This window comes from Poecilia formosa, unplaced genomic scaffold (assembly GCF_000485575.1).
Source record: "Poecilia formosa unplaced genomic scaffold, Poecilia_formosa-5.1.2 Scaffold439, whole genome shotgun sequence".
Lineage (NCBI taxonomy): Eukaryota > Metazoa > Chordata > Actinopteri > Cyprinodontiformes > Poeciliidae > Poecilia > Poecilia formosa.
The window spans coordinates 361,269-386,216 of record NW_006800378.1 but is presented as its reverse complement, the minus strand read 5'-3'; the positions used below and the strand labels follow the sequence as shown (position 1 = coordinate 386,216).

The following is a 24,948-nucleotide window of genomic DNA, read 5'->3' as shown; positions in this document are numbered from 1 at the left end:
TTTTTTAAATCTTTTTTTTATCTTAGTTTTGTTCTAAGTTTTGGAGAAACTGAATTTTGGCTTTTTAAATGATCAAAATTAACTGAAAGGAATACAAAAGGTAGAATGAAATACAGGAAATTACAGAAACAAATTAACTTGTTCATGACACTCTGATCTATTCAGATACAGCACTATGTGTTGATGAATAAAGATAGATCAGCCTGTACTTCCCTTATTTTTTTTTTGTTACACTTTATCAAAGCAAGTGTAACACTTTTTTTTTTCTATGCGTTTTAGCCCGGAGGAAAAAAAGAAAAAATAAATTAGACAAAATATAAACAAACTGCTCCCACTAAGTAAAACCTGAAATCAGTAATGGTCTGGGAAAGCCTGGTTTTTCTTTTTTTAATTTTTTTTTTAATTGTTACAGATCTCAGACAAACAACGTATCTATATAGAAATTAAAGGGCAACTAAGCCAGGGACAAGCTGGACAATCAGGCCAAAGAACAAACATCTGGGAGAAAAGAGTCCAATCAGTGGCAATTAAACGGCAATAATAATATGCAGCACTCTACAAAAATTCAAATATAAAAACATTGTAATCTTGCAGGTCCGTAGTGAACTGTAAAACGAGTTTATCTCTGTTGCCTCGTCTTTTAGGAGCTGCCACAACTTGAAACCTTGAAATTTCAACCAATGTTGGGGACAGCTGTAATGAGATGTTTGGCAATAGGAGATTTTGCATCATTATTACTGTTTTCTGAAACCCTGATTCGGAGTAGTTCTGAAATGGTTTTAAGGAACTATTTTTTTTGTATTTCTTTAGAACCAATGTAGTCTTCTACCCTTTTTCTTTTTTCACATTGGAGTCTTATACAGACTTCCTCCTCTTGTTGTACTGTAAACAATTCGCCAGTCAACTTAGATTTCTATTTGATAGGTGAAATATTGGAGAATTATTGTCTAATTTTGTTTTCATAACGGCCAGTGGCATAAACTTTGAAGCACGGTTTTTGTTTTGAATGATCAGATGAATTTTAGAGACACAGGTGGACGTTCTTTTTCTTTTTATTCTTTTTCTTTTGTTGGGTTCAAAGCCACTACCTTGGTAAACACTTTCAGCATATTTTCTGTTTCATGAGGTCTTAAGAAAGGTATCAACCAGGAAAAGTCTGATCTTTACTTTTCCTTCTCTGTAGAGAAATATTCACGAGACTCTCTAGTACCAGCTAGCACTGGTTGCATTTCTCAGTAGAAATACCATCTGCTATTTTTGTTTGGTTTTCTTTGGGACGTAGTAATAAAATTTTTAAATTCTGTAGAAAGGATGTTTATTTTTTTTAGGGGAAGTTTTGCAGTTCTATTGGGATACTTGATTAATGTGCTGACTGGTTTTATCAGTAATACAACGGCTTTAGTTTTTAAAAAAACATACGAAAATGTAAACTAATGTAAAACCTTTAAACACATTCCAAATGTGATTACCCAGGGCCTAGCACCACCTCAGTGGTTACCCACTTACTGCGGGTAAAATAAGTATCAAACTTGTCACAACTCTAACACGTTGCTAAAGGAGCTATTGACATGACGCTTTATTCATACAGTGATTATTTTCACAGCTTTATATGTGTCTCTATAAAGACAAGCTTAATGCTACTGAAAAAAAAAAAAACATGCATGATGTGAACTAAACATGAGAATCGCAGTAATAATTTCTGACCTTCATTGTAACTCAGGCTTATATGCTGTTTGGGATCTGATCCACCACACGTAGCTCAGGCCGTTTAGCTTGAGTGCTGCTGCTGAAAACTACTTTTGGATATTTGTTTTCGCTCATTTTCCGCTAGTACAGCGGATCAATGCGGTGCAACACTGAACAGTAACAGCAGTTTTGCGCAGCTCTGCTGTGGCTGAAATTTCCATCTCATTGCCAAACAGGGCTGGTGAAACACTCATGTTTGAAGTTTTTTTTTTTCTTTTTTTTAGTAGTGCATTGCTGTCTGATTGACCCATGATCATGTCTTTCAAGCTCCCGGATCCGCTTGGCAGGAAACGAGTTACTTTTTTCCAAGGCAGAGTTTTATTCAATTACTTGTGATTTTTATGCATTGGTTCCTTACGTCTAAGGAAAACAAATCTGACGTTTGCTGCCTTGTGAAGGCTCCTTATTTCTACATTAGTAAGTTCCTGCTATTGAGGACAACATGGTGCAGTTGAATCGAGACACTTTGGGTGACTCAGCCTTATTTTCTATAAAAGTTTTTTTTTTTTTTTTTTTCATTAGAGTTGCTGTCACCAGTCACACTATGAAAATCAAAACTCAAGATTCTTCACATAACGCAGCAGTAGCACATTTGAATGAAGCACAATCTCCCTCATAACACGCCAGCTGTCGGGTTGGTTAGGACACTGTCTGACGAGAGCCTTGTCTTCTTCAGAGAGCCACTCAAACTCTTCATATTTAGAGTTTAATATCATCTGACAAAACTGCACAGTTGTGTCCATGTCAGCTTTAGAGTCTACTCATTATATCCAGTGTAATTTTCACTGGATCATATTGGGGTTTGTTGTTGTTGTTTTTTAAAGAAATCCAGCTCATAGCTTCATGATGATTGTTTTTAGTTTGTCAATCTTTTTTTGATGAGCTATTCCCATCGCGCTTCAAAGCCCATGCAGATTGGCAGCACATGTGGTCTTCATCAGAAGGGAATAAAAATCAGTGGTTGAAGAAAAACAGATGTTCTTTATCAAACAAAATCACTTATAAAGTTAACAATAAGCTAATTTTGCTTTAATAAAACACCTTAATATTTCTCTTCAGGCTGAAGTCTTCCTCGAAGAGATCTTATCCTGCCATTAACATGAAATAATAAAATATTATGGGCTCAGTGTAAGAAGGTGTGTGCTTCACGCTCGAGGTCTTGGATCTGTGTTTGAGGCTGTTATATTGAAATAATAAAGGAAGTAGTTCTGAAGTTGCTCTGTCTTCAACCACAAAGTAAAGAAAAGATACTTCTAACATATTTAAAAACGCCTGATATTCAGCATTAAAACTACAAACACCATGACGACACTTTAAAACTTATGGAAAGCCATAATGTGGACAACTCGCAGCTGTGACAGTGAAATGTAATCACTTCAGAGTAAGAGCAAGGGTGTAACACTGACACACTAATGGTTAAAGGATGTGCTGTGCAGCACTTAAATCATAAACACAGAGCATCAGCCCATCCCTTCTTAAGTTAACATCTATTGACAGGATATGGTCGTTTTTATTTGCAGTTCATAAACTTATTAAAACCTTTGGATCGCTTCGTAGGAACAGTTGGGAGTGGAAGGGGGTTCGTGAAAAAGTTGCTGTATTGAATAAATGTGCTCATAAATCAGGTTTGTAAGCATTTTGAAACCAGTTCCAGGGATGTCGGCACCATAGTTGGCATCTGCTTTGGAGGTCACCGGAGGTGGAGACTCTGAGACTTTAGTCTTGTAAATGGTCTTTTTATTTTCGTGAAATAAACAATTAAAGGAAGCCAGTACTTAAAATACTGGCTCACATGTTTACTTTAAAAGAGTTTGCAGTGATGTTTACTGGCTGAGGACTGTTAATGGCTCGTAGCAGTCTGTTAGCGGTAGCCTCATCGGACCACACAGATGTGACATTAAGGGAACCTGGTAATAAAAAAATCTGATTGTTTCAGAACAAAATAAACTTTACATCTGAAATCAGCTCAGTCTCAGTCATTATCTTGTAATTTATAACATTTGAAACATCTTTATTATTGGCATTTCTGTGAGCAAATAGCTAATTTGAGCTTTCGGATGAGCTTCCACTGCTGTCTGCCCCAAATGTGACGCAAAGTTTTAGTAGATGACGGTCAAATTGATCAGTAGGGTCATTATAATAAAGAGAAAATGCAGGACTCAAGGAAATGTGGGGTAATCATACGTTATCTTGCCGTTGCAACATTCAGCAATAGTATTGCAATTGCTTGTTTTTCAGACACTGTACATCTCTAGTCTCATCTAATGTTTAAACACTAATTAAAATTTAGATCCAACCCATCCCTAAAATACTGCATAAATGTACTCCTTTTCTTCTCCTTTTGTTTCTGTCGTAAGGTTAGCATTGCTCTTTCAATCAGGTAATGGAAACCCCTTGAGGTGATGGGATGCAGGAAGGAACATGTGACTCAAAATGGAAACAAACTGGACCTTTCTGTGGTGCTGTCCGCAGCTAACGCAACACTCGATTGCGCCCCCAGTGAAACCCCCGTCTCTTATAATGATGAATATGCTCCACATTATTGCATTATAGATGACATAACAGTACTGTGGTGTGCTTGAATTTGCTGACTTTACAGCTCTGTAGAAGCAGGAAGGATCATAGTGAAGGACTATTAACGTAGAAACTGATATGCCCTCTGCCGTCTGTCAGCAATAATGGCCGCTGTAAAAAAAACAACAAAAAAAACAAACCCAGTGAAGCCACGGTGTGATGGTCCAAATGATGTAGCAGTCTAAACAACGTCCAGGTTGCTTGCCCTGTGAATTATTGTGTGTATTATAAGTTTTGGTGCACTGTGGTTCTCTGGCTTTTAGATTAGGAAGAAATGACATAAGTGTTAGGTTGCTCCTCCCTCTATTCGTGTCCAACACCTCTCTTTTTTTTTTGCCTTGTTCTTCTTCTCTTCCCCTTCCTTTCTTCCATCTTTTCTTACCACATATTTTCCCCAAACTTCAGGCTCCTTTCTGTCCCCTGTATCTGCTGTCCTCTGTATATTTTTGCCTCTTTCTCCAGCTCCATCCCTCTTCCTCTGTTTGTGACGTTTATTTCTTCTCTCCCCTGGTAACTTGCAGTGAAGGAAGGAAACAAGCCTCTCCCTTTCCCCTCCTCCTCAACACATGTCCCTGATATATATTCTGAGAAAAAAAGCACACACACTGGCTTCAATACAATACTTTGTTTTCAGGGGAGAGCACTGGCAATAATAACAAACTGCCTTTAAAGGATTTAATATTCTGTTCACTTTATGATGTGTAACTGCAAATAAGCCCATTGGCTGCGTATCTTTGCATAGCAGTTTTATAACTGGACAAACCCAGTGGGGGATTACCTCAGTCAGATCTCGACTGTGTCACAAGTTGTGTTTCTGATTAGCCTACCCGTTCCCACATCTGCTGTATATCCAAAGCCTGAGTCACTATTCTAGGTTGGCCGAGTCAAAGTGATTAAAAAGAAAGAAACAGCTCAGTGTGAAATCGGTTTCAGTGTGTGATGTTAAAGCCTCGGTAATGTGTGCTAAGTGAGCTTTCTTCAAAAACACATCTGGAGGTCATTTCTCTCTGGAACAGCCAGGTGTGTTTGTAGCTTTCGCTGGAGATGAATTCAACCACCTTTTTTGAGTAAAAGCAAGTTGGAATCCCAATACTGATCAGGCATATTGCTATGTTTTACAGTTGAATTTAGTGACTGTTTTAAAAACATCCTGGGCTAAGTAATCCAAGAAGTGCAGATCTATTAAACAGATGTTATCGGATGAAGCAATAGGCCGTCCCATTATCCTGCCTTTTTGTTTGCATCCCCTCTTAGAATGCCTTGCAAAAGTATCAATTCCCCATTTTCCACATTTTGTCGTATTACAACCACAAACATTAGTACATTTTGTTAAGATTTGAGGCGACAAGTCAACACAAGTAACACAAACCTGCTGCTTAGGGGGAAAAAATGTTGCTTGCTTTAAAAAAAATCTAAATAAAATCTGGAAAGATTTTATTTAGATTGCATTTGTATTCAGCCCCCTTGACTAAGTACTTTGTCAAACCACATTTTACTGTAATTACAGCTGAGATGGTGTTTTGGAGCATTTTACCGACTTTGCACATCTAGAAGTTGAATTCTTTCCTCATTGTTCATTACAACATAGCCCAAGATCAGTCGGATTACGCAGAGCATACGTGAGCGGCTATTTTCAAGACCTGCCACCGATTCTCAGTGGGATTCATCTCTACACTTGGATTTTGCTCTGTTGGTCTAAATCACTCGGTCCTACCTCCAGTATTCTTCATCTTCCAACAGGTTTTTTTTATATATTTAGAACTTACGGGTTTTGACCCGAAGACCTCACGCCGCCGGTAGAGAGGGATCAGGTCAGACATGTAAGAGGAGCTATAAAAGTAAACGGCAAGATTTTAAAATGAACTATAGCATAAATGGGTAACCGCTGAAGTGATGGTAGATCACGACTATTGCAGTCTCTCTTGTGTGTGTTGGTTAAAGGTCAAGCAGCAGCAGCAGCAGTCAGAGATGGTTGAGCTTCCTCTTATTCAAAGGAAAATGTCATTACCGTAGTCTAAATGAGAAGAAGTAAAAGTATAAAAATATTGCAATCATAGTTTTTGGTGCATTTTTATTTATTTGAGAATGTTGCCGAAATGAAAGAAGTAGTTTGTGTGTCGTCGTCAGTGATTTTCAAAAGACGATGTTAACTTCACTGCGATCCAGAGGTTTGTTGGACAAATATACCTACGTTTCCAATATATTGGAGATGTTATATTTGCTTCACCAATGCTCTATTGTCTAGCATCAATGATTGATGCTCAATAATAGAGTTTAGATCATCTGGGATGTGTGATTGATGGGAGCGGAACAATGTGTGCAGTCTAATGACCTTCTGCTCCAGGGTAAGCCACCAACTCCTCTGTAATAAGTAGATTAATACAACTCTATGTCTTGCGTTCTCGTTTGGTTTTCTCTCTGCTGGATTTATTGCAGGCTTATTAAATGCTCGTGCCACAGAAACCCGAGTCCAACCCGACCTGACCATCAAGCAAATAATTTTGGCCCGACCCAGCTCGGATTTCGGGTCGGGCCATAAATCTAAGCTCTACTAGTCAAGCAGACAGTTGAGGAGGTAACGTTTTAAGGAGATATACACTTTGAATGAGCAATATGGCTGAATATCATCAGCATAGAGATGGTACGGCATATTGCTAAACTTGATATTGAATTTGGAGGGAAATTATACAAACCACTATATGCTGTTGTTGTAAAAGATACTGCAAATGAGATAAATATTGGGTCATTTTGTTCTTCTAAATTATTTTGAAAATGCGTGGATGTTAACAGGCCTTTCAGTTCCAGTGGAAAATATGAAATATTTTATTAAAACATTGGAAAACCTCAGTCAGTTGGAAGCTTGTAGCATTTCATCTTCTGGGCTTTGAGTTTAGGGAATGTTTGGTCTGGATTGCGAGGTTATTGGCTTTCTCTGAAGATTGAATTCATGATAATAAAACAACTGGGCATGTGTTTGACTTACTCAGCAAAGGATGAGGAGTTCTGCTTTCTGTGCCGTATGAGGGTCAATAATTTGGACTTTAGTTTTACTGTATTCCTCCATGATGACAGAACCTTCCTCTTTCATTTTAAAATATGTTATTGTAGTAATGCTGAGTCCTGTTTAAATAAGAGACGTAAGCATTATGAAAACGGATGATGCAGATCATCAGCTGCCATTAAAAACAAAACCTAACTCAGTCATATTTAGAACGCATGTTTCGTGGTTCGTATTTGATTACCAGCTACGAATCAAATGGTTATGAAGAAATCCTGAACTTTGAACTTGAATTTATTTTTCTCTTTCTGTTCCTGTTCTCTTTGCTCTCAGGACTCAAGTTTTCTTTCACTTCTGTGAACCGTTTCTGTGTATTTCTCCTCTGTCTGCCCAGAGAGTACTAAGTCTATTGTTCTTGTTTAGTTGTGGCCCACAAGAGGTTTTGTAGTCGGTCTTATGGTGATTATGAGTGCTGTTACTGATTTTCCCATCATTAGTTGCACAATGCAGCTGTTAAACTGCACCTATTGTTGTGATTTTATATCAACACAGGAACAGGAAATGTGTGTCGGTGTGCAGGCAAGAGACTCTGTTAGAGCCGTTTTGGGAAAGCGTGCTTGGGCCTCTGCGGCTCACTTCAGTGTTTTCATTTTTAATAATCAAATATATATTTTCATATATTTGAGACATTGAATTTTGCTTAAATCCTGCCACACTGACTTTTACAGAAGTCATTGCAGCAAGAATAAAGGTTGAGTTTATGCAGTTCTTTGCTTTCTATGGCTTTTAAATGTCCAGATCACCAAATGTGTTGAGTATTGGACACAAATAACCTAAGTAAATACAAAAGTCAGATTCTAAATGAAAATCCCATCCATGAAGGGAAGGAAGTTTTCCAAATTGACCTGACCACATGTGAAAATGTATCTGCCCCAATTGTTAAATCGCAAGTTAGCCATCATGAGCTATATTTTGTGGAAAGCTGATTGCAGTATCACTTGGTACACCCACAGTCTAATTAGTGCTGTATTTATAGAATCGAAAACCTAAACAGAACTTGTTCAACAGCATGCAGTAGGCTAAAAGGTCTTACGGTATCTGAAAAAGCAGCATGTCTTGCTCTGATATAAATGCTTGTTGGTTGTTGCTGCTCCCAGTGAAAGAACAGCTAGCTATTAGGTTTTGGGGTCAAATAATTTGTAAATAGGAGCTGGTTGTTTTGGATGGTGTTTTTATTCCTTAATGTATCCAATCAGCTCTTTAAAACTGAATTTTGAATTTGCTCTTTTAAAGAAATTAATTTGATGGGACAAAAAGCGAGCACCCCATTGGCTGTGTTAAGTATGGTGGAAGATCTGTGATGCTGTGGGCGCACTATTCCTCCTTGGATTGTTAGAAAAGGGTTTGTTTTTGACAATTACAGCAAGAGCATGATTTAAAAAAAGCACCAAACTAACACAGAAACTCCAGTGAGGTTAGCTTGTTGCTATTTGATTGGCTGAATGCTGTGTTATCATGTCTCTCACTCTTACATTATGCACAGCAACACCCTGCTGCTCATAGTTGTGGCTCTGTGGTTTTCTGCTAAGTATGCTGAGGTGAGTCTGATGACTGTGTTTTAAGCAAGACAAAATATTGGCCTTGTTGATTAGTCGGCTAATGCCTACACCTATGCAAGAAACGGTATTTGCTAAATGCACCATGTGGGCTTTTATTTTGGACACTCCATCCTGATGCTGAGGTTAACAAGTAAGAAAATCTTCTGATATCTTCTGATTTTCAACTGAACTCTTGCAGAAAATTCAGCTTTTTATCCATCTTTACTGTCCATCGTCCACCCTCTGAGTCCTTTCATTCCATATTTTTTGTTTCCTGCCACTAGCAACTAATATTGACATCAACACAATCTATCGGTGCTCATATAAGCCAACCAATCAGCAGCGAATTGATTTTTATATGAGCAAAACAACAAGACATGGCTGTCTCTCCACTGAACGACTGAATGCGATAATAAAACAGTTTGACACCATCTGACATCTGATAAGATTTGAAAAGAATCCAAAATTTTTTCTTCCTTTTTTTTTTTTTTTTTTTTTTTTTTGCAGGGTTTTTCACTTTCAAAGCTACGCACAATGTTTGTTCACCCAGCATTTAAGACGCTGCTGGATTGGAAAAAAACCCCATCAAACTCAAGTCCTGTAGGACACAGTGTGTGTGTTCACCTCAAAAGAGACAGACTCTGGGGATAAAAGAAATGCATAGGTGCAAGATCTGCTCTCTGAGCTTCTAGCAGAGGTGATTTGAAGCGAGATGAAGCCAAGCAATTGCATACGTTGGACAACTCTGAGCACTTCAGTCAAAGTGGAGTCAGATTGTCATAGTTAACTTTTTTCTTTTGGAGTGTTGCAGCTGAGAAAAATCAGTAAATACTTGGAAACCCTTCAAGGTTTGTCTTATTCATTTAAATGAAATTGGACTTTTTGGGGGTTGTTTAAAGAGTGTTTCTAATTGAAATCCTTTTGAAAGCATGCTCATTTTGTCCCTCTGTGTGCTAAAAGCTGGATTTAAAAACCCAATTTTCTGTGATCAACTGTGACTAGTAATTGACCGGTCACCAAATCGAAAATCTTTTTCTTCAGTTCAGCAAAACGACAAGATGAAAAACTATTTTTATTTTAATACACTGTTGGGCTTAATAAAAATGTGAAAAATGTCTGGGTATATATTTTTGATTTATAAACCTGGACAATTTTCAGTTCCTAATTTTCTGCCAGTGCCACATGAAGGAAGCTGCAGCACATTTCTTTTGTTTGTTGTCAATAAATAAAGAGTTTGTGTGCTTAAAGTTTGTAAAGTCAGAAACGGTAAAACTCAGAATCAGCAGGTTGAAAAAAACCAAAACTGTTTTTGCCCAGAAAAAAATGAAGCTGGATCGGAAAACATGCAGGGTGATGAATTTTATTTGAAACACTGAGCTGCATTTAAAGTGCAGCATGTTTTACTCTTTAGATGCAAATTTACTATAAAAATTACATTATTAATGTGAAGCACTCTATGGACAGATATAAATCAAGGAACAGAACTGTAAAGGCTACATACAGATTAGTTAAACTTTGTTTTTGTTTTTTTCCACATATTTATGTCATATTCTAGTCGATGGCCTGGAGAAATCATCTGTGGCCAGCTGTGATGTGGTGGTGGACAACGCCTCCAATACCCAGAATGCCCATGGGTCGCGACAGCAACGAGGGAAACTGTCAACACTGGGAAAACTGTTCAAACCCTGGAAGTGGAGGAAGAAGAAAACCAGCGACAAGTTCCAGGATCTCTCCAAAGGTAGGATGTGCGAAATGTCCAGCTGTAAGTGTTTTCGACTCTGTGCTAACAACTGCCGAGTTGTTCTCTCCAATCAAAAGTCTGGACAGTGTCACGGCTTGTACCGTTGGGTTTGTGGGGAACATTAAATATGAATTGGACCGCTCTAACTCCCAGAAGAGCTTTAAAAGGAAACGGTTGCATGGCTTGTTTGTAATTCTTCCTGGTTTATTCCTGAGCTGTTGGTCAGGAAATAAAAAGAGACAGAAGTAAATGGAAACACCAGAGGCTCTTTTTCCCCTCCCTCTCCTATATCTGGTTAGTGTAATATTCTGCTTTTTGATTTGTCTGTGCAAGTTTGTGGCTTGTTTCCAGGATAATTTACTAGAAAGAATCCTTACGTTTCTGACCTTATAAAATAAAAAAAGGCCGTATTGTTAAATATATCAGTGGAAAGTCACACTTGTTTGTTTAGACAGCAGAGGAACAGTTGCTGAGTGGTTAAAGCAGGCAGTTCTGTGTGAATTAGTTAACACCAGGACTAGACAACATGGCATAAAAATAAGATCTCAGATTTTATCATACCAAATTTGATTTACGATTTTAATCTTTTATTTTTTTTTTCTTAAAGAAATTACAAATGACAAAAAATATTTTCAATAACTTTTGTTTTATTTCAGCCATCCGTTCTGGGAGTTGACCTGAATTCAAAGTCCAAATAAACAGACACTGTAAAACAAGATGATAACTTAATCATTTGCCCATGCTTGTGTGAACTGGCATCTCTCTGAACATTGGTGGAAAAAAAATAGATTTTCCAATAGTTAAGCCTTCTTAGACTTAAAATTTGATTAATTGGTTAAAAAAAAAATACATTTCATTTCCCAGCCCTGGTCAACACAAAGTGGAAAATCTGGAAATTACTTTTGTGATTCTGCTGAGAAACGTAACATTCAGCAGTCCCTCTAACCAGATTTGTTGGACGTTGCACATATCGTTTGATGTGCCCTGAGGAACGCCTTGGGTTGCATGATGTTAGGAAAACATGATGCGGCAATCTTGTTTTCCTCACTACTCTACTTTTGCTACTTTTTTTTAATGGTTCAATAAGACAGAACAGTGTGTGATAACAGGACAATGGCTCGAGAGAGGAATGATGATTTAAGTATAGACATTTTAGAGTCCTGTGTAAAATGATTGCCTTTACCAAAAGAAAGTCTGAAGGAGAGCATACTACATTTCTTTACCGAGTTCGACATCCATCTTCATCTTTTTCTTATTACAGTTCTAGAGAGAAAAATCTCCACTAGACAAACAAGAGAGGAGCTCATCAGGAAGGGGGTTCTTATCCCTGAGCAAGGTTCGTCTCATTTTGTCTATATTGGCACCAAGAGTCCCAGATTAAAATCCCAAACAGACGTTTCTGTTTGGGGTTTGCTCGTCCTCCTGGGGGATTCATGGGCTCAAAATCAAAATCAAAATCAAAATCATGCATGTTAGGTTGATTTTTTGCTTTCCACTTTAATTTGCCCTTTGGTGTGAATGTGTGTGTGTGTGAATGTGTGTGTGCACTTATTTATTTTGTGTGTCTTTGTTGTCCTGGTTTCTAGCATCCGGTCCAGGACCAAACAGTGTGATTATTTCCATACTGCATGATTACTACAAACCTGCACATTATAAGTTGTACATTTGTAAAATATTTTAATCTTGGCTGAAATTACAGATTTTTCTTCACAAGGGGAGTTTTTTTAACTTTAACTTTCTTCGATGTCACCAAAGTTGCTTGTTGTTGAAGTGAATGCAAATCTGTGACGGCAGGATTTTTTTTCTCTCAGATGAACCGATCAGTAGTGAAAATCTGAACGGCCATGCGTCGTCCAGTTTAACTCCAGAGGAAGTCAAAGTGGATATCGAGTCTCCTGAAGCTCTGGTGGAGGAACAAGCTGCTGGACCAATCGGCACAGAGGAGAAAACATCAGGTAGTTTGGTTTTCTTCTTTTTGTCCATTCCTGTTTAAATTGTTGCTCTGACCTGTAGGGCTGAGGCAAATTCCCATCTCTACTTCTCTACTTGTTAAAGGTTTAGATGTGGCGGGACTTCCCCTTTCTCCTGATTTTCAGAAAACATTTCACAACCACTATAAATACTTTTCTCAGTCTCAGTTAAGATAACTCTGGTTGTTGGTTGTCCTGTAAATTGTTCCTGTTTTATTAAGAAAAGGTGCAACGGTCGAGAGATTTTTCCATAGTTCTGATCCAGCAATATAGATTTTAGTCGAAATTGATGACTTTATAAAGAGAAGTCTTGCATCTGACTTCATTTTGAAACCCCTCTGTGATGCTGAAACATGTTTCATTGACGATGAAACATTTTTGTCAGCACAATCTTTTAACGTTTAAATCTGATGCGTTATCTGATCGGAAAACGTAACTGAGCATGGCCGGTCGAGGGTAAAATCGGACGATTCCAGTCACCAGCCAATTTCTCGGTACGTCTCCACTAAAAGGCACTTACCACAAAATGCCAGAATCAGATCTGTAGAAAATTATTGGGTCATTGTTGCTGTAGCTCCCCTGGGCCAAACGAACTGCTAAGACCATTTTTGTTTTTTTTTAAACGGTTAATTTTCGTTGTCCAGAATATTTTTTCAGTCTTTTGTAGGTTCTGAAACTACGCATTGCATCTGGAAATGTGTCCGTTCTCTAGCTGACGTTGACCTCTCTGAGGGATCAATGAGGGAGCCTAATGTGTTCAAACTGATAATGCCATTACATCAGCCTCCAGCAGGGAGCCACAGTCCGAGCAGCGCAGCATCTCCTCCTCCTAATGCGTCCCACTCTCTCAGGCCTCTGCTCCTCAGACTGATGCTGCTTAAGTGTTGTGATGTTTTCCTCTCAATTGCGTTAGCATTGAACTTGTAGCAATTTGCCAATAGTCAGAAAGCCAAAGGGAGCAGATTTAGCAAATAAAGCAACAGATACCATGAGAGCTGGGATGCTGGGAAAGTAATGCACATACATCATCTATCAAAGCCTATTTAAAGGCTTCAGCTCTTTCTTTTTTTTCCCCAACACCACCTCTACTATTTTTCACACTCTATTGCTGCCTGCATGCCAGCCTGTTCATCTCTTTGCAACAATGCAAATGCTCATTGTCTTTTTAATTCTACAAATTCTTCACTTCTTCCTTCCTGCCTGTTCTGAACCGCTCAGAGAGGTGTGTGACTAAACCACCTGCCCGGACAAACCAGGTTCGACCTCGAGACGCTGCGGCTAAAAAACAGCAAAGTGCCGCTGCGGCCACCGCCGCCACCAGAGCCGGTGGCGCCACCGCCACCGCAACGCGACACAAAGAAGGTGCTCCAGGAGCTAAAAAGGCAGCTAAAACCACAGGCAAGGCAGGCGCATCCACGCAGGCTAAAGCTAACCCACGGCACACTAACACCACAAGTCGAGGGGTTGGTAAGTTCAGCTGGATGAGACTGAAGCCCGCGGTCCCCTTGAGAGCTGCTGCCTCCCTGCCTGCCTGTCTGCCGCCCTGCATGGAAAATGTGCCGTATCCCTGAAGAACTCACCAAGTAACGCGGCCCTCCTTAAAATAAACTCCACCTGTTAACCACGTGTGCATGTACACCTCATCGTGCACTTGGTGTCTTGCTCTTTCGTCACGCTACAACCACAAACATCTGTGTGTTTCATTGGGATTTTATGCAATAGACCAACACAAAGATGCTGCTCATTGTTAAGTTGACGGAAAAGAAAACAGGGTTTTATTTTTTGATGAACAGACTGATGGATATTTTTACTTAGGTATTGCTCTGTGTTTATATATGTGTACAAGAAATCTGTATATGTTTTTGCACCCTAAAATGAAATCCAATGCCACAATTTGCCTTCAGAAATACAGCTAATTAATAGTCAATTCACAATTAATTCGATCTGAGAATAAATGAAGTTTTTGTTTTTTCCTCAGAGGTTTTTTGGGGAACATTAGTGAAAGAAAATATCATCTTGAAGATCATGGAAGATACCAGAACCATCAATGCTGCAGCTGTGTACAAGTTAAAACCCCCTTAGCCCTCTTGCGGACCCTGGTGCCATTCACTTACACGTAAGCGTTTTAGGGGTGGAAGTTGAGGGGTTAAGGCATGGTTAGCTAAAACAATGTAAAACATCTGACATGGCACATTCTTTTCTGGAGATTTCACAATCATGTTCAACTGGTCTGTCAAATCCAAAGGAAACACACTGAGGCTGGTGATTGTAACATGGCAAAGAGTGGCGTGTTCAAGGGGTGTTGATACCCTGAAAGCACCATCAAGTCTAAGTCAGGTCAAGTGGCTACAAAAACTCCCTCTAATAGAGGGGATTACCAGTCTTCCTGCAGTTGAAGTGCTTTATTTATGATCTCCGTTTTCTGCAAAAGCAGAAGTGATGGTTTGTGTGTAGCTGTGGAAACACTTCTATATTACTGTGTGTGTGCGTGCGTGTGTGTGTGTGTGGATTGTACCGGTTGGATGAAATCGTGAGGGTACGTTTATCACACCACTTCTTCCGTGTTGTCGAGTCCACAGAAGCGTAAACAGCGTATCTCTAGTTTGCTCTGTAGACATTTTACCGAAGCAGTTGTACAGAAGTTGTTTATTTGTGTCTGAAGTTCAAACATTTTAATTTCTCTCTGGCTTCTTCTGCATGACCACAAAGACGCTACACAAGCTTTGAAAAGCAGCTTTATTCCATATCACCTTAGGTGTTATGTTTCCTTTTTCTTTTTCTTTTTTTCATTTTTAACCTTGAAACATTATAGCTGGCGGCGCAGCTTTAAAAAGCACTCACTGTTTCAGGTTAAACTTCTTTTGAAGTGAGCACACAGCATCCTTTATAATCTTGATCAGCTCCTCGCATGTGTACGTACTTAGTTTTTTACTGTTGGCTACAGTGTTTACCATTGTGGAGTCACAGTGCAAAGTTATGATCCATGCAAAAGCATTTTTCTGCCTTCGAATGTGCTACGGTGTCTGCTGAGGCGGCTGGTTTGACACAATCTAAACACCAAAAATGACCAGTTTGCTGCGGTTTTACCACCTTCACCAGTTATCTAATCTGCTGGAGCAGACAGATGAGATAAATATGTTCAGACAAAAGATATGAAGCAAGTCACTGCTGATATACACATCCGAAGCTAAACTTTGAGCAGGCAGGAAAAGAGAAAGGAAAGTCTGAATCAGAGACAAATGTCTCTCTGGGGGATTCAGTTCAAAAACTAACACGCATTTGTGGTTTGTATGGACATTCGTCTCCATCTTGTACAAGCCTGGAGATAAACCAGGATCCTTAACAAGATGAACATTGCTTCTACCACTATACAGATTTTTGACGGATTGTGACACGACGCTGTATGGAGACTTGAACTCATCACCGCCTTCTTTTAACCTCCACAGCCTGCAATCTAAACACGTTTTTCCTTTGATTCCTAAGAAACAACCAAATGAAAACATGCTATTGTGTTTATTTACCACATTTTATTTGCCACACCTCTATTACAACCACTTCTTCTTCTGCTTACATCTATCCGAGCTTCACCATGTGACCAAGAATAAATAATACTGACACCTAGTGGCTAAACCTGCCATTGACAGTTATATCAGTACACATAAGATCATCTTTAGCTGCACATATGAGTTAATCAGCTCGTCTTCCAGCTATCTGAGATCAGATTGGAGAGGAAATGCTTCCAGTTAGCATGTGGAGCTTGTTGTGGTGTAATTTGAGTTGACACGGGTGGGTTACCCCTTATGAATGTCATAAACAACAAGACAGTTTTCCTGTCTTATAGTTTAAAATTATTTAATTGGATTACTAGAGAAAGCGACCGAAACAAAACAATGCTGCCCCTCCTTGGCTTTTTACAAATGAAGGCTACTTTCCCTCACTTACAAGAAAAACAAATGTGGTCGTGTAGAAATATTTCCAGAAAAAAAAAAACAACAACATTATTTATAATGGTTTGTTAACTAAAAAGGTATGCATCAACATCATAATACCCTTTTAAAGATGTCCAGGTGACGTCAGCTGACTCCTTTTGATGTGATGAATCAGCATCTCCTCTCTGTTCCTCCTGGATGATGGAGCGTATCATCTTATCTCAATGGGAATCAGCCACACTAACTAGCTTCCTGTTTGTCACTTTGGAGGACATATGATAACGCTGCTGCAGAAAACAAATTAGGCTTCTGTAAACCGTGGCAGGGAAAGACAAAAATTATGTTAAATTTACCTACAGACGAGTTGTAATTTTTCAGATTAAAACATTGTGGCTTTTGGTGTTTTTCCAATAATAGAGAGGGTTAGACCACTGACACATTTCTTACGAATAGAGGTAAAATTGGTAGAGTTCTTCACTGACGTCACGTAGTTCTTTAGATCAACACATGAAATTTCCTAATCACTCATCTGATTGGGTCTTAATGAGATTCATTGTCACATTTTACATTTGTGCATGCGTCACAGTTGTTGCTCACGTTGCTTTTCCTGGAAGGCAAACCGTGGTTACAATTTGTGACACAAGTGCAACGTTCCTAATGCCCTGTTATTATTGTTTTTAAGTGTAAATAAAGCAATTTTAGACAGCAAAATAGTTGCAGAGGAGCTCTTCAGTAGCGCTGCGAAAACACACAGCCTTTGTTCCAGCTCCTTTGTTTGCTCAGTGTTTTTTCTCACTTCACTGCTGAAACTCTACTTGTCAGCATCCATCAAACAAAACACAAAACGCTGCATACATCCCCATCTCTGCCACTTTGTAATATCTCCTCTACAATTATTTTTTTCTTTTTTATATATGTAACTACTATTGTATAGCTTTACTTTATTTGCACTTTTAATTGCAAAAAACAGTCTGGAATATAATTTTCATTTATCTTGATCTTGACTTATTACTTATATTGTTTGGGCTTTAATCCACGTCTTAGAAATTTGAACGATTGTATTTACAGCTTGCTTGTTTAACCCTAGCTCACTAATGTTTGGCTTTCTTATACTGACTGGAGGTTTTTCCGTTCCTCCTCAGCCAAATCCTCAAACCCAAAGAAGACGGGAGGCGCGAGTAAAGCCACCACCTCCACCACTGCCACACCTCGCTCTCGGGTGCCCAAGGATGCTGCGGCCCGGTCTGAGGGGACGCCTGCAAAGACCACCAAGAAACCAGACGCTTCAACTTCTTCACCCGAACCTCAGAAAACCTCCACAGAGACTCCTAGTCAGCCTGAGGAGCTAAAATCATCTCCGCCTTCCTCAGACAACAAGCCTCCTTCATCCAAAGCCTCGGGAAGCAAGGCAGAGGGAAATCAGGCTGGCAGTTCGAAAGCTGATCTAGAGTCTATATCGGCTCTAAGTGACGCTGCTTCAAGGGAAGAGACTCGCAAGGTTGTGGCTCCTGAGACCACAGACCAGTCCTCTCATATCAACCAGACTACAGAGGACACCTCCTTCACAGGAGACAAAGACGACGGCTCGCAGGGGGAGAAACGTGAAAGGACAGAATTAGAGGATGGGAAAGATGCGAAAAAGCAAGGAGAAACAGATTGTGGTAAAGAGAACGACTCCAGGTGATGCTTATACTCATCTGCCTTTGTGTGCCAGTTTTTGTTTTGTGATCATATAGTCCGATAGTATTGATGTTAATAATTCATACCATGCTAAAGTTCTGCCATATAGTCCCTATGGATATTTTTTCTGCAGCTGATTGTAAGAGGTCCAGTCAGGCTCTTATTTTTTCCTGTACATAATGTTTTTTTGCATAATCATAGACACAAGTGACACAAGATTTGAAGAAATCCTTCTTTTAAAAAAGTACAGCAACAATTCACCTTCAAAAGTCACTTAGTGAGTAAATAATCTCCTTGTATGTCATTTAATCTCGGTAATCTGTTCTGTGAAGATCGCAGAAGTTTGATGGAGCACATTGGAGAGCTCTAAACATTTCATAGAGTTCTGTTTTTCATAGCGTTTTATTTTTTAGATCTGCTGAGCTGCTGTAAATGTATCGGTTTTATTTTCAGCTTAAGATGTAAATAAAACTGAATACATATGCAAACCACACCTCAATAATTTACAAACAAAACTCTGGGTTCCAGTTACGGTTTTCCTTGCACATCACGTTGATGTGGATCTCGGTGTCGGTCTGTCGGTTTAAGTGCTAATAAAATCCAAGGGCTTATCTTTTTTTTTTTTATTGTAACGTAACAAAATAAAAAGTTAAAAGTATATGAATTCTTTTGCAATGAACTGTCAATCAGTCAATTTGTTAATAAATAATTTCATCATTTGCCCATGCTTGAACTAGGAACTCAGGTTGTGCTATAATTGTGTTATTGGCCTGTTAATAATGTGTTATTGGCCTGTTATTGATGTGGTATTGGCCTGTTAATAATATGTTATTGGCCTGTTATTGATGTGTTATTGACCTGTGCAGGTCAGCAGCGGGCGATTCGGAAAAGCAGCCAGGTCTGAGCGTGAAGATGGACCAGGCTGAGGCGACGGTTATCCCCGATAGGCCAAGAGACAGCCAGACCAGTGATTCTGATTCGGATGGACCCATCCTGTATCGGGCCGATGATGATGAAGAGGACGACGAAGACGAATACACAAACAGTATGATGTCAATTTATTGATGTAGTAATAAGTGTGTGACATGAAAACAAGCAAGGTGTGTTGGGAGTTTTATTTGCACTGTTCTTTTTTTTCTTTTTTTCTTTTTTTTAAGCTCATCTAAGTGAATCATAATCTGACTCACCAGTGTTCAGGCATATTTTATTTGTATTGTACCAGAACTGACATTGAAATTTTCTTCATTAGCCATCAAGTTAATTTTTTTGGTCAGTTTTACCTCTTTTTTTTCTCTCCCCGTTTTTTCACATATAAAAAAAAAACCTTCATGTGTATTTGTCTACTTTATCAGCAATGCATTACTTTAATATTTCATATATTAATCGTCAGTCAATATTAAGTTTTACCTCAAGTTTTTTCATTGCCTTAAGAACTCAATTTATCGATCTCCATTCCCTCTCGTCAGACTCCTTGGCCAGCAAGATCCGCCGACGAGACACGCTGAACATTAAGCTGGGCAACCGACCCAGCAAGGAGGAGTTGGAGGAGAAAAACATTCTGCCAAGAAGCTCGGAGACGGAGAGGCACGAGCTCCGCCAGCAGATAGGCTCCAAATTAGTCAGGTACACACACTGAGACTCACTAAAGGATGCTGTGAAAGAGTGGGTAGGTGCTACCTGTCATAGATTTGGCTCAGCTGTGGGACAATAACAGATTGGTAATGATTTAATGGTGTTGACGTGGGTGGTGTAATAGTACCAGTGATACGCGGCGAAGCACTGAGGATGATGGCAGTCGGCACTGGATCTATTATAATCAGCAACAAATGGTGTTAAATAGATTTTAAATGTGTTAGAATTATATTAATTTCCCTTTCTGAGGTCAGAGGAATGTTCCAGTTATATTCCATTAGCCCTTTTGTAAAAATTTCATGTGGGCATAATCTTCTTGTTTTAGACGCCTGAGCCAAAGACCCACCACAGAGGAGCTGGAGCAGAGAAACATCCTCAAACGTAAGTCTATGAAATCTTTTCCTAATCTTCGTCATGTGAAGATTAGGGCAGGGTTTAGGGATATTGCTGCGTTACAAACAAACACGTTTCAGGCAAGCATAACACCAAATCCACAGAAAAGCTTTTTTTTGTAGAAAACGTCTTTGTCCGTTCCTTCGACGTTTCAGCTCAGCGCATAAAAGCGAACCCGTAAGAAGATTTTCGGCGCTGCTTTAGCGTGTTTGGCTGGTGCAGAGCAAATAAATTCATCCCAAGCACAGAGGAACTCAGCTTTCACAGCTGATGAGCTCAAAATGGGAGTTGGCTGACAGATCAAGTCCTGTAATTTCATTATGTAATCTTGTTGTGTGAAAATAAACTAATTGAATCTTTGAAGAAGAAACAAAGAACACATTTTGAAAATGCTAATGCACGTCCTTTGCTTGCTGCTCCAAAGGAAAACATGGTTTGCGGTCATCATTTTCTCACAGTGATGAATGGATGTGTGGGTTGATGGAGCTGAGGTGTTCTAGTTGTTCAGGGTTCATGTTGTCCAGCCTCCTTCAGCTCCTCACATAACCTCATGTGCCTCCTAAATCAGACAAACAGACAGACATCGCATCAGGGGTGTCCAAATTGCAGTCCAGGGCCCATTTGTGGCCCTTGGACAGAATTTGTCCCGTCCATCACAAGTGGTTGATGTAGGCGGAGACGTTTTATTTGAAATCAGGGTAACATTATTAACAGCATAACTGTCATGTGCATGTTAAGTACAACACAAAATATTCATCTTTTTATGACCAAACCTTTATAATAATTTGAACCACGTCCATTCAGAGGCTTTTACTGAAAAGCCGACTTTGCTTCACTCAAATCCTGTCCTTATAACTGAGGATAAATGTCTTCAATCGAACCCAAAAGTATTTGAAGACCAGATGTCTTTGTTTAAGACACCAAACACAAAAAGTTTTGGATCTGCAATGAATAGCATTCCTTTCCTTCCAAACAGAACAAAATAAATGGACTATGTTTGCTTGATTTTAGTTCTTTTTGTGTTCTTGGCCCACAAGTTCTTTTGGCTCAGCGATTTTGGCCCACAAAGTTTGGACACCCTGTGTTACATGTCTTTTCTTCAGATGGACAGACACTCGTTTGGGACTCAGGACAATGAGCAGGAATTAAATCCTCCAACTTGGAGAAGACTAAGATTACTGCGTATGCCAACTGTATGAAAGATTGATACATTTGCCATGGACCACATTTTGCTTTAGGTTTCTCAAATTGGAGAGATTTCTAAACTGAAACCAATCTGCTTAAAGGTCCACTGGGCAACTTTCATGAATTATATGTTGTTGTTTTTTTACATATCTGTTAAAGCTGCTACTTTGTCATGACAAAGTGACTCAGTCTCCTGTACTTTCTCCCAGTACTAACTACACCACTTAGTCAGAAACGACCAATCAGAGCCAGGAGGAAGGTCTTAGCGCTGCCAATCATTCTCGAGTATGCAATGCTCACACCCTGCTACAGCTAGCTCACCACACCAGAGGTTGTTGTGAATTCCCAGGCTAGTTAGCATTGCAACCGACGACGGCGAACAAACTGTTTTCCTGTAACTGTAAGTTGGCACATTGAGCACCGAGTACTTGAGCACGATTGACAGTTTTATTTGGGTGTTTCTGAGCAAGCTGTGTATGTCTACAGATGGCAGCAGGACCAGAGAGACGCAGGCAGTGGAGCTTAATTTAATATTTTTTAACAGATTATCTGTCTCTTGTTATATTGTCACAACAAAGTGAAAGTTTTAAGAAATATGTTAACGTATTTTTTCTAAAAGTTACCGAAAGCAGCTGCAGCAATAAAATGTCTGGCCGGTAGTTATTTTCTCCCGTCGTCAGTAGTTGCAGCCCTTCGGCTGTATCCCTACAACGTCGATGGATGACGAGAATTCATATGGCAAACCAGTCCAGCTCCGCTTTCACTGTCTGAGAAACAGAGCAACGTAATCATATTTTGTCATATCTTAGCGACTTATACAATTTGAACAGTTAACGGTGCATATTTTGACTTAGGAAATCGAATGTCAAATAAAAGCAGAAGCTTGTTGCAGACATGCTGGGAGTGAAATGACTCTGCTTACTCTCTGCACGCAGAGAAAAATGAAGCTGAGGAGAAAGAAGAAAAGCAAGAGATTAAAAGGAGACTCACCAGAAAGGTACTGTTAACACTGAGTAAACAAACACACACACACACACACGCACACACTCAGGGCAAACTTATGGGCTTTACTTTACCCTCTGAGGCATGAAAGGAGGCAGAGAATTGGCTTTTGTAGATAGATGAGCTCATCTCAGGTTCAGTAGGTGGAAGTCGAGCTGAGAAATCTGTTGATTTTTTTTTTCTCTTCTGTAAAAGACTTATTTTTTTAATCTACCAAAATTCCTTTTTCGTACTAATATCTCTCTGTTCTTGTTTGTGTGTAGCTGAGTGTGAGGCCTACAGTGGCAGAGCTAATTGCTCGGAGGATTCTGCGGTTTAATGAGTATGTGGAGGTGACGGACGCCAAGGATTACGACCGTCGGGCAGACAAACCCTGGACACGGCTTACTCCCGCCGACAAGGTACTGCTGTCCGTCTACTTTCCTTTGTTACTTCAGTTGTATTTGAGGGCACCTTTTTATGTATTAGACATTAAGAATGGGCTGGTTAGCAGATTAAAGGACCAAATAATCAACCGAAGCACAAAGTTTTACACTTATACTGAGCACAGTAAGAGATAATTTAGCAATACATTTTCTATTTTTATTCAGCACAGCTGTTTTGTCTAAACAGGACCAGTAGAAACCGTCTCTTAGCATGTTTTGGGTGTTGGATGTTTTGATCGTAGTTCAGTCTGTGTGCCAAGTCTGCCCCCTGCTGCTAATGTTTGGAACTGCACATCACACAAAGTTCATAAATTGGGTCACATCGAACACTAATCGGAGCGTGCGCCTGATTATAAGAGATTAGAATCAAATGCCGAAGCAATTCCAGGATTGGAAAATGTCAAATGGATTGTTTGCTTAAGGTGCAGGAGCTGTCGACCTAATCCAACTGGACTAAATAGATTTGAGGGGTAAAGTCTGGAATATTCTACTCTACTTCACTATATTCGCTCAAAATAAGGACATTATTATAAGGACATAATGTCCTTATTATGCTGCTCCCTTATTGTATCACTTATCATATATACGTCTGCATAAACCAGTTTTAGTTGTATTGAAATGTAATAAAAATTATTTTATGACCTAAATTTATTTTTAACCCTAACCCTCGAAAATAGTCATTGTTAAAATGACTTATTTCTAAATCTAGTATTAGCTTGCTAATACTAGATTTTCCCAAACTTTTATTTCCCTTGTCTTGTTTTCCATCATGAAACCATTTATATTTTCCATAACTGCAGCAAACAGTACAGTGGATATACGTCACACTTCACAGATACTGGGACTCTTTGTGGAAATATTCCCAATATCCCAGTGTAACCAGATGTTAAATAAATGTTTCTTTTTTGCCGGAGGAATAATCTTACGCTGAAAAACTTTAATTTCATTGTATATTTCAAGTCGTGAGTTATGCCTTGTGCTCCAACAAGGCGCTCCCATTGGCTTCGGAACAGAACCAGGCCCACAGCATCACAGCTCCTCCTCCATACCTGACAATAGGCATGAGTTGTTAATCCACATATTTGTCCTTTATAACACTTGACGCACAGCGAACTGTTGTTGCTGAACAGGTTGGGTTATTCAAAGTGCTGTAATCTGAATTAGGTCAGCGACTCGGGTATCGTTTTGGGGTTTAAAGATTTTCTCATCATCGCCTGTTTGTGTCTGTGCGTCCTCTGTCCCCCCAGGCCGCCATCCGCAAGGAGCTGAACGAGTTTAAGAGCCGAGAGATGGAGGTTCATGAAGACAGCAAACAGTTTACAAGGTACCCCTGCAGTCATTTCACTCCACTTAGCCTGACTCTGAGGCTTCATCCGTCATTTAGCTCAGTGAGTCCTGAAGCCGCGCTGTTTATTAGCGCTCGCTGATCAATACGCGTTATTGTGTCCTCCTAAAGCCTTTCCCCACTCCTTATTAAAGTCGTGGTGGGTCAGTTTCAGTTCATTACCTGCCAGCACTGATTACCTACGTTCAGGTTTGTCTCAGATGTTGTTACACCTGAGCAGTATTGGATTTGTGAGTCCGAACAAACGCGTCACAAAACATACCTTTGTTTTCTCGTCTCATTATTGATGTAAAATAAATCTGACACTAATTGTGGCCCTGTGGGCTTTCAGAGCCCATGTGGGAACCTTTCCTAAATTTGCCTTTGTTATAGAAATTGTATGTTAACATTTTTGGGCAGGCAAAAGCAGCAAAGTGGCCCATTTTAGGGTCATAAAACTGTATTTTTTCTCATTATGTTTATATGGCAAAGTTGCTTATTAATGCTACTTTATGCCTTAGTAGAAATAAATATTTTGGCAATAAGCAGAAATTATGAGTTTTATGTCATTTTAAACACAAGATCACATGTTTTACACTCAAAATATCAACTAAAACAAACATCCGAGTCATCTTTATTTTGCAAATTTAAACCAGTGTTTTGCTGTAGTCTGACTAGGCAGCAGAAAATGTGAACAGGTTCAGACTAACAAAGTTTTCTACCTCATCCCACTGGAGCGATTACCTGCTTA

General features: G+C 39.4%; 1 protein-coding gene across 5 annotated transcripts in view; it reads left to right on the top strand.

Moving 5' to 3' along the window:
- The window catches only part of phactr2 (phosphatase and actin regulator 2), a 50,418-nt gene that overhangs the window by 21,317 nt on the left and 4,153 nt on the right, over nucleotides 1–24,948 (top strand). For 3 of the 5 annotated variants that reach the window (XM_016663724.1, XM_016663727.1, XM_016663726.1), the window contains exons 2-12: nucleotides 10,472–10,654; nucleotides 11,919–11,993; nucleotides 12,469–12,612; nucleotides 13,846–14,094; nucleotides 17,699–18,236; nucleotides 19,103–19,281; nucleotides 19,703–19,859; nucleotides 20,194–20,249; nucleotides 22,382–22,443; nucleotides 22,712–22,849; nucleotides 24,121–24,197. In XM_016663724.1, the coding sequence (XP_016519210.1) occupies nucleotides 10,472–10,654; nucleotides 11,919–11,993; nucleotides 12,469–12,612; nucleotides 13,846–14,094; nucleotides 17,699–18,236; nucleotides 19,103–19,281; nucleotides 19,703–19,859; nucleotides 20,194–20,249; nucleotides 22,382–22,443; nucleotides 22,712–22,849; nucleotides 24,121–24,197 (1,858 nt within the window). The remainder of the gene's footprint in view (nucleotides 1–10,471; nucleotides 10,655–11,918; nucleotides 11,994–12,468; nucleotides 12,613–13,845; nucleotides 14,095–17,698; nucleotides 18,237–19,102; nucleotides 19,282–19,702; nucleotides 19,860–20,193; nucleotides 20,250–22,381; nucleotides 22,444–22,711; nucleotides 22,850–24,120; nucleotides 24,198–24,948) is intronic. The other 2 variants (XM_016663725.1, XM_007577396.2) reach the window with 2 other exon arrangements.